The 9,714-nt window shown below is 42.6% G+C and overlaps 1 protein-coding gene across 1 annotated transcript in view; it reads right to left on the bottom strand.

The window, feature by feature from the left end:
* Positions 1-9,714, bottom strand: part of LOC311225731 (uncharacterized protein) — a gene marked incomplete at both ends in the record, with an annotated part of 149,416 nt that overhangs the window by 107,979 nt on the left and 31,723 nt on the right. Inside the window, 1 exon segment of the mRNA XM_084311125.1 lies at positions 49-177. Coding sequence (XP_084167251.1) covers positions 49-177 — 129 coding nt within the window.

Raw genomic sequence — 9,714 nt, 5'->3', positions numbered from 1 at the left:
CTCTCTTTCTCGCTGCTCCATGCTCGAGCCAGTCAAGGGTAAACCTACAATTGTCCGCGGCAGGGATGTAAGACAGAGGATTCCCGTCGGACGTCGTGGTGGTCTTGATGTTCTGATTGGTCGGCTGGAGTGGCAATCGGGTCGTGCTCGTGGCCACCGGGGGGAACTCGCCATTGGCTGCAAACAGAACAAACACACATCACACCCATTGGACCTAGAGATTCCATTCATAACACAAACACAGTGCTGGGGAGTAGCTAACTAACCTGTAGCTCAAATACTAGTTAAATAAATTTTACAGTAGTTGGGTGATAACTACATTAAATTCGCAGTAGATTTTTCAATGGTTAACTACTTTGGATCATGCAGTTTAGGTAGTTGATTTACAACATATATCCCAAGTTACATTTTCTTGATTCCACTTCAACAACTGATCCCCGTCCTCTTCTTAAAACACACCTTTGGGTTTGCCTGAGTAAGGTTTCCGCCTACCCTAGTACCTAAATCAAGCACAACCACACTCTACTCGGTGTCAGTTCAGTTGTTGCTCTGCGTAACTATACACTATTGTGATCATACGCAGTGTATATTGGCGTGACGATGGCGTGTACTGCAAACAGAATACAGTTTCTCTTCCAAAAATTAAGAATAGAGATGGAGACATGTTTTCATTCTGGAGTTGTGTAAATGAGCTCTTGATAAAAAGGGAACGCTAGACAAACAGGTTGATATACGTTTCGTATTTGTATTTGCTCTATTTTGTGTGCTGTTAACCTCTTAACAGTCCTGCACATTTAGCATAAAACGCCTTTCGATTGCATAACCAAAGTAAATTGAAAGCTATTCTTGAACCATTTATAGCACATGCATGTGTCCAGTGTCGTCTGGGATAAATGTGAGGCCCTGTGCAAGATTTAAACGTGAGCCCCCGGCCCCCCAAAGGTAAAAAAATAAAAATAAAAATAAATGAATATAATTTTATTATTATAAATTTTTTTTTATATGAATTTTTTTGTGTGCATACAGTCAACGTATTCTTAAATAATAGCACTGCCCGAAGCTGGGCATACAGTCAACATATTCTTAAATAATAGCGCTGCCCGAGGCTGGGCATATGATACAGTCAACGTATTCTTAAATAATAGCGCTGCCCGAGGCTGGGCATACAGTCAACATATTCTTAAATAATAGCGCTGCCCGAGGCTGGGCATACAGTCAACATATTCTTAAATAATAGCGCTGCCCGAGGCTTAGTGGCAATGCACCTGTACAGTCGTACAGCTGGCAGTAACAGGGAAAATGCATAAAACACCCCTGGAACCTGATAAACAAGCTTAAAGCCAGGTAAATTTTTCAAGTACGACATGCAGATTTGCAGTTTTGCCTTATTTGAATCGAACTCTATAAGCTTAGTACACACGTCACAAACTGCACGAGCACAGTGTGAGCAGACCCTTGCATGATGCAACACACAGAGTGAGAGAGAGAGAGAGACAGAGACAGAGAGAGACCGAGAGAGAGAGAGAGCGAGAGAGAGAGAGCAAGAGAGAGAGACAGAGAGAGAGACAGAGAGAGAGAGAGAGCAAGAGAGAGAGAGAGAAAGAGAGAAAGACAGAGTGAGTGAGTGAGTGAGTGAGAGTGTGAGAGAGAGAGAGAGAGAGAGAGAGAGAGAGAGAGAGAGAGAGAGAGAGAGAGAGAGAGAAGAGAAAAAGAGAGAGAGAGAGAGAGTCCAGACACTACACCATACATGTCTGATAAGAGAGAACGACTTTGACTTTTGAATCATCTCACTAGAATATAAACCCAGACGAACAACCACTTCTACTGAGGAGAAACATGGTGGCTCCACCCCCACGCGGCTAATTTAAGACCGTCACTGGGCAAGACAAAGAACAGTCTTCCCAGAAGTCTCAATGATGAGAGAGAGAGAGAGAGAGATCCACGGCGAGAACAGAATAGATTGCATTAAAAACTCACCAAACGTCCAAGAGGAAGGAGACAACCGTGGAGATGATAAAGTTCACCAGTCCATATTGTCCCCCCTGTTGGGATGAACTTGGGAGTCTGTTCCTAGTTTATCTGCCACATGTTAGCACTCGATAACGTAGCTAACGCTAGTTAGCTGTCCCTGCGTTTAGCTAAGCCGAGATGGCTAGCCTGACTGAACTTTCTAACACGCAATAACTTTCATCTTCAGTCCATCTGCCGAACGTCCTCTTCGTCTTGGCATAACCTAATCACTATACTTGGTATTGATAAGCTTACGGCACGCAGCGTTATTTCTTCTGCTCCGATGCTGCACAGCGCTCCCGTGGATAGCGCCGAATAGTCAGACCCCGTACCTGTAAGTTATGTAACCCCTCCCCTCGTTGAAACCAATAGTATATCTGCAGAGCCGCAGAGCTCCAATAGTGTATCTGCAGAGCCGCAGAGCTCCAATAGTATATCTGCAGAGCCGCAGAGCCCGGAACAAGTCAGACACATTCTACAAACGTGTCTAATGTGAAATATATAAGCATGTAAGCAAAACTAGATTTTAGGTCTGTGATGGAAAGTGATTGTTAACATTCTATTTTTTTTTTTCTTTTTTTTGCCCCCCTCCCCGCGAGGCCCTTGAGGCGGCCCTGCATGTGTCTGGCCTCTTTTGAAAGGATACATTCTGCATCTTTTTCCACAACAGAACAAATCACTCTGAGTGCTACCGTAATAGAGTTACTGAAATAACTATAATAAACAACCATTTTGCAAACAGATGCCTCTTACAGGGCCGTCAGAACGTTAAGAGGTTTTAAATGGTTTGTTTTACATTGGTAATGTTGTAGACAGTGGACTGAAACAGAGTTGTGCTTTGAAGCCCTAGGGACCTTATTTCTCATCTACAAATCAACAAGCGTCAGTTTAAAGGGAAAGGTCACCCATCTTAAGAATTCACATAATGTACCTCCTGTGCCCCAGGACCGGCGTTCAGTCAGTATTTGTGAACACGCACCCTTCTCTCCTAACACTAGAAATCAGAGAGATAACCGTCTAATCAGTGATGTAACTGGGATGTACAATCTTGGGCTCCATACACAATGAATGGGGCTCAGATTTCACAAGGCCAACATGTTTGTGTGACCTCTTACAACTGAATGAAGTGTATATTTTAACATTGTGTGGCAGACCGGCTGGCGTGGTAATAGACGGCCGCTATGTGCCGGCCAAGGTACTGGGGCATATGCCCATATTAGGAGTTCCGGAGAGACTCCAGGCAGAGCGGAGCGCATCAGCACAGATGAAACGCACATGTGCCAGACGAGCCCGATACAGGTGAGCGCAATCACCACACAATCAAACAGTGCAGGAAAGGGAGACGGCGAGACAGAATCATTGGAGTAGCTGAGGCGAAACCTGTACGGATCAAGAGAGGAAGTGAGCAGGGGCGGACCTAGCACATTTGGCGCCCTAGGCGAGATTTTTTAATTTTTTTTTGTAATTTTTTATTTTTATTTTTTTTTATGGCTTTTGCCTCTTCATAGTTCTCTAACGTTAGTCTTTCTTTCCTCAACGCTCAATTCTATAAACACTTGACCGATACCCATCAATGCACAGCGCTCTAGCATGTTCTGACTGTGAACACCTAAAGCTGAGGCTCAGACCGACCGACCGTTTTAGATTTTTGGCTCATTTTCCCTTATGTTAGAATTTTTTTTATGTAAAAATAATGGTTGCCGATATAGAGGGGGCGCCAAAACTGCACAGAAAAAAAAAATGTATAAAAAAAATAAAAATATATATATATTTTTTTTTTCTTTTTTGCGCCCCCCTCTGGGTGGCGCTCTAGGCGACCGCCTATATCGCCTGTAGGAAGGTCAGCCCCTGGAAGTGAGTAAGAGAGAAGAGAAGAAGAGGAGGAAGATTGTTGTCTGTGTGACCCCATGACACATAGCCATAATTTAAGATATAGTTTATGCGTTCGCAAATATCCCCGTCCTCTCATTGACTAAAGCGTGGGCACTCAAGCGATAAATAGCGCACCCCCTGCTGGCAACCAATGTGTTAAGAGACTCATTAATACCTCAGGAGTGGCTCAAGCAGAGTGTCATCTACATCTTCTCCATGCGAGGCATCCAGTTAAAATAGAAATGATCTGTTTACATAGCAACGTTACATAACCGACACCTTTTGCTATAGTTTCAATGTCTATATCTGTAGAATACATCACAGACGTGACATTTGACCACTTTAATGGGTCGTTCATAGCAGCAATCTTACACCACCACGCCTGTGGACATTCAAGGCCTTCCAGAGGGGACCGAGGAAGATCATAAGCTTTTCCTCCCATGCCTTGATCCTCTCCCCCTCTTCCACTAACCCAGAGTTAACCCAGATTTAACTCTCTCGGGTAAAAGGAAAAAAAAAGAAAAATAAAGGCCCTGCTGATTGGCTATTACGACGCGAGGAGGGTAGGACCTAGTTTCCTTTTGTCTCTCCCTCTGTCCAAGATATGTTAAAGTAGGGGGAAATGCTGTGTTGACCCGCTGGGATATTGGTTCCACACTGGCTTGGAGGAAGCATTAGCACCTGTCCTCGTTCTTATTATAATCCCCTGAGTACGAGAAGGATTCTCTTTTCCTTCTCCAGCCAGGTGGTGCAATACCCACATACTGGATACCTGCAACCTTGCGATCCGTTCAAAAGAGAGCTGGGCCACTGGCCAAAAACACCTCCGTTTTAAGATAGGCTAGCTGATCCTTATCTGCTTCCATCCACTTGCGCTAAGCTAGCTTGCAGCTGGATAGCTTTTCTCATTATGTCGGTGTGTTCCTTTAATGGTGAGGAGAGAATGTGGATAGAGTCCCCAGAGGCCCTCTCCACTGATCAGCCAGTTTTCACAGCTTGGGATGAATTACCTTCCTTCACTGGTCCACGCTCTCCATTCAGAAACAAAGGGGGGGAAAGAAAGAAAGAAAGAAAGGAAGAAAGAAAGAAAGAAAGAAAGGCTTGGCCTGAATAATGTTAAAGTTGTCTGCTAGCAAGCCGGATTATGGCCTTCGGAGGCTGCTGTGGAGTCCTCCTATGGGAGCCTGCCGGTTCAAAAATAGCTAAATGCTAATTCTCAGTCTCAGACTGGTCGTGTAATGTACTGTAGTAAGTTGTACACATCGCTCGCTGCAGTCAGAGCGAAAACCTTGTATCTAAAGCGAATGAGTTATTTTCATGTATTCACTTGAAAGTTGAGATGGTTCTACCGTACGTTGTGAGGATGTTTCACAATCCTAAAAGAACCACGAAACCCATTCAAATCCCAATGTAGAACTTATAAAAACACACAGGTGTCGATCTTCTTAATTCTTGAAAAACCCTTTTGGAGGTACGAGGTTGTCACTCTGACTGCAGTGATAATTAGTCGCTGTAGAGGCCTTGTTTTATTGGCTTGCTGCCCTACTGTTACACAACCCCCTACTCGCCCTCTTTTAATTGATCAAAATTATCTCGTCATTCAGAGAGACACTTGGTAGAAACATGTAGAAAAACATTAGTAATCTTGTCTTTTTTTCCCACCATACGCACCAATTACCAAATACTACAGACATATTTTAGTGGATCATACCTCATCTGCACATTTGTTTATTTTTCTCATATCTTTATATTCAGAGTAAATTATATATACATAGTTATACCTGTACCTCCCCTCCCCCATGCTGCTATGATGCCTGAATTCCCCCAAGGGGATCAATAAAGGAATATCTTATCTTATCTAGATGGTAGAAACACATAATTTCTATGGTAAAACCACAGGAATACTATTCACCATCTATTTCTATAATTATTCCATTGCAGAAATACTGAATCACTATAGTATTTAATTATTTATGTGGTAAATGTATAGTATGTTTGAACATTGGTTTTAATATATTTCTTCTTCACATGGGATAAACCAATGATATTTCAAGCATAATACCATTTTCTACATTTGAGAATACATGTATATGTGCTCTGATGAAGGAGTGCACAAAAAAGCACAATACATTGCAAGAAAGCACAAAAAAGCTTGGTGCCAGGTGCGGTTTGTTCATCCTTTATCTGGCTACATTTGAGAAATAATTGGCTATGATGGTTTCTGCATTATGATAACTGTAGATTGCACTGCTACCATAACAACCACTATTTTCTTAAAACATTTAAAATAAACTCCTGACAGAACCTATAATTATATGAAAAGGAATTTGAAAACCCTACAACCATAACTCTTATCCGCTAGCACACACAGATAACAGAATCACTGGTATCTGATGTCGGAGCCCTGTGACATTTAATTCGGTTGGTGTGACAGGCAATGTAAAACAAATCATTCGATGCGCTCTGTGGGAAACATCGACATTCTTCTTCTGCAAAAAAAGGCATCACTTTCAACACATTCCTTGTCTCAATTAGACTTAGATGCAAGTCTAAAGTCTTAGCCTTCAAGTCTCAACCAAGTCACTGCTAAACGTCAAGCAAGATGAGTCAAGTCATTGCTCCATGAAGTCAACATGACAGAAGTGCTTAAAACAAGAGAGAAAGGGGTACATGGCACCTGGCACCATGGTTAGTTAGTTAGTCTCTAAAACTAGCGAAGGGTATGGTTAGGCTTTTATGAATACCAATACCAATATTGATACTGCTTATCGATACCAAATACAATACTTCCTAATTTTTTGTGCAAAATACATGTTGTTGATATAATTATCAGTACTACTTTTATATTAGTTTAGGCAAAGACTATTTAACTAAATTATTTTGTTAATAAAATTTGATTAGATTAGATTGTTTTCCCATATAGATACTGTAAATGTCTGGTAGTTGTTGATACTTGAAATTTGTTTCTGTTGGTCTTCTAACCTATGTAATGGGAATATGACTGTAATATACTGTAGTGTGTGTCCAACAATCACTAGGTATTGCTACATGTACCTTTAAGAGCTGCAGGTATGTTTTTATTTTCAACCTCCTTCCTCATTACAATAAAACAGACGTACACTACATGCATATAATATTGATATGCTATTTCATCTCTAAGCATTTTGTAATTTTTCCTTTAAGTTGGCTTTCCATTGACAGTTGTAAACATACAGGATAGTGAGTGATGTGAAAATATAGTTGAAAGACCAATATTATGGTGTGGAGGGTGACTAGCGTGTCTGGATGATCATGGCAGCTTGCAAATCTTTATCTAAGACCCTTTGATTGCCGGAATAGATCATTATATCCGCAACAGTTTCCCATGTTGTATTTATTATCCAGCGCACGTGAGTTCCCACTGTATAGGTAATTGTTCAAATTGCGTGAAAACTAAACATAGTGTCTGATGATTCATATTTTCTGATGGTGAATTGTTTGGACTCATACATCCATTCAATTAGAGGACTGAAATTGTAATCCTCATCAAGGAAAACTAACATCTTGTTTGCCTGATCTCACAAGATTGCATTTGTCCCACAGTTGATTAGGTCTGAAGCGGTCTGGTAATATAAGGCTTGAGAGAAAACCAACGCGGGTAATGAGAGAATCCTTTCCACTTGCTTTCAGCTCGACTCTGTCTTGCATTGTTTTCTAGGTCCTGCTAGACACGTTCTTTTAAGCCAGCACTAAAAGTCACCCAATCAGGTTTCAAAACGCTAACTGTTCATGCTTAATATCTAGAAAAATGCAAACAGGCTGTTCTTAAAAACTGTTGAGCCCGGGGCGCCCTCGTGGTGCCTCGCGCACCTACGCGGCCGACCCGGGTTCGATCCCAGCTCCCGTCGTTATAGTCAAGTATCAAGTCACGAATGCAGAGTAAATGGTAAATGGCTGCATTTATATAGCAGCTTTGATCCAAAGCGTTTTACAATTTGTTCCTCACATTTGACCCATTCACTCACACATTCACACACCGATGGCGGAGGCAACCATGCAAGGTGCCAACCTGCTCATCGGGAGCAATTAGGGGGTTAAGTGTCTTGCTCAAGGACACTTCGACACTCTGCCCGGGAGGAGCAGGAATCGAACCGGGACTCCTTTGACTCCTAAGTCCAAAAATGTATGACTTGTTCAAGCCCACCTCTAACTCTCACTCCTGTGTGTGTGTTTTATAAGGTTGTCCCTGGTATAAGGTTGTCCCTGGTATCAGCTTTTAGTTTGACCTTCCCGCACTGTAAGTAACAAATGGAAGTGGCTGAATGACCCTTGGTGGGCGGCTGTGGGTGAGGATAGAGCACCTTGTACAACAAGTGTAATTGCAGGTCGCCCGGCTTCTGCACGGGTTTCAGATCTCAAGTTGTTCATCCTACTCGACCGCCGAACAAAATTGGATGTTTTTTTTTGGTGTTTCTTTTTTCCTTTTCAAAAATGTGGATGAGTCCACAGAGGCTGGGAAGCCCGCTCACGTTCCAAACAAAATCGATGGAAACAATTCTATTTCAGACGGTGTAAGGGAAAGGGCTCTGGCTATAAACACCCCATTCCCTGCTCCTCCCATAGCACTCACGGGGATGTGTATATGTGAAGCACGCAAACAACACACCACTAATGATATAGCATGATGGGGGATAACATGGTAGAAGTATGTGAGCTTTTTGGATAGTAAACTAACTGTTGAGAGGGTTACATTATTTATTATTATTATTTATTTATATTATACATTATCACAACGCCTCTGAAAGTGAAAGTACTGGTCTAGAGTCAGCTTCAGTCTGGTAGTTTGAATAAGATCATGAGTTCAAAGTGTTCCTGGTCACTAACCCCAGATCAGCAATCCTAAACTTTGCGAATATGGGCCCTGATTCGATCTGCATTTTCGGATTGCTATAACATATCTATCTACATGTACATCACCCCTAACCCCCACTAGCCCTATCTACATGTCTGAATCACCCCTAACCTCCACTAGCCCTATCTACATGTCTGAATCACCCCTAACCTCCACTAGCCCTATCTACATGTCTGAATCATACCTAACCTCCACTAGCCCTATCTACATGTCTGAATCACCCCTAACCTCCACTAGCCCTATCTACATGTCTGAATCATACCTAACCCCCCACTAGCCCTATCTACATGTCTGAATCATACCTAACCCCCCACTAGCCCTATCTACATGTCTGAATCACCCCTAACCTCCACTAGCCCTATCTACATGTCTGAATCATACCTAACCTCCACTAGCCCTATCTACATGTCTGAATCATACCTAACCTCCACTAGCCCTATCTACATGTCTGAATCATACCTAACCTCCACTAGCCCTATCTACATGTCTGAATCACCCCTAACCCCCAGTAGACCTATCTACATGTCTGAATCATACCTAACCTCCACTAGCCCTATCTACATGTCTGAATCACCCCTAACCCCTGCTGGAATGACATGTATAAAGGGTACGTTGTCCCTGGAGTAAAACATAAAGGTGCTGGAAGTCTGGTTTTATATTTAGAAAATAAATTAAGAAAAGTAAAAAAGTAAATATGTAAATACATAAAAGAGGCTTTAGAAAGGGCGGTCAGGTGGCGTAACGGAGATTGCGTTCGTCACCAAACCCCGGAGCGGCTGAATTCGCCTGTTCGAATCCAGCTCACAGCTCCGGGGTTGTCACCAGCTTGGCTGGCCGTTCACACTAATACAATTGGCAATATTAGAGGGTGGGAGAAGCTGGCGGGGTGGGTCCGGGTCGTTGTAAACAGCGACTCCTACAGTTCGGTCGGGGCGCCTGCT

Source organism: Notolepis coatsorum (genome assembly GCF_963971535.1).
Source record: "Notolepis coatsorum genome assembly, chromosome: 3".
NCBI lineage: Eukaryota > Metazoa > Chordata > Actinopteri > Aulopiformes > Paralepididae > Notolepis > Notolepis coatsorum.
The sequence above is the reverse complement of the archived record's forward strand: the minus strand, read 5'-3'. Positions and strand labels throughout refer to the sequence as shown.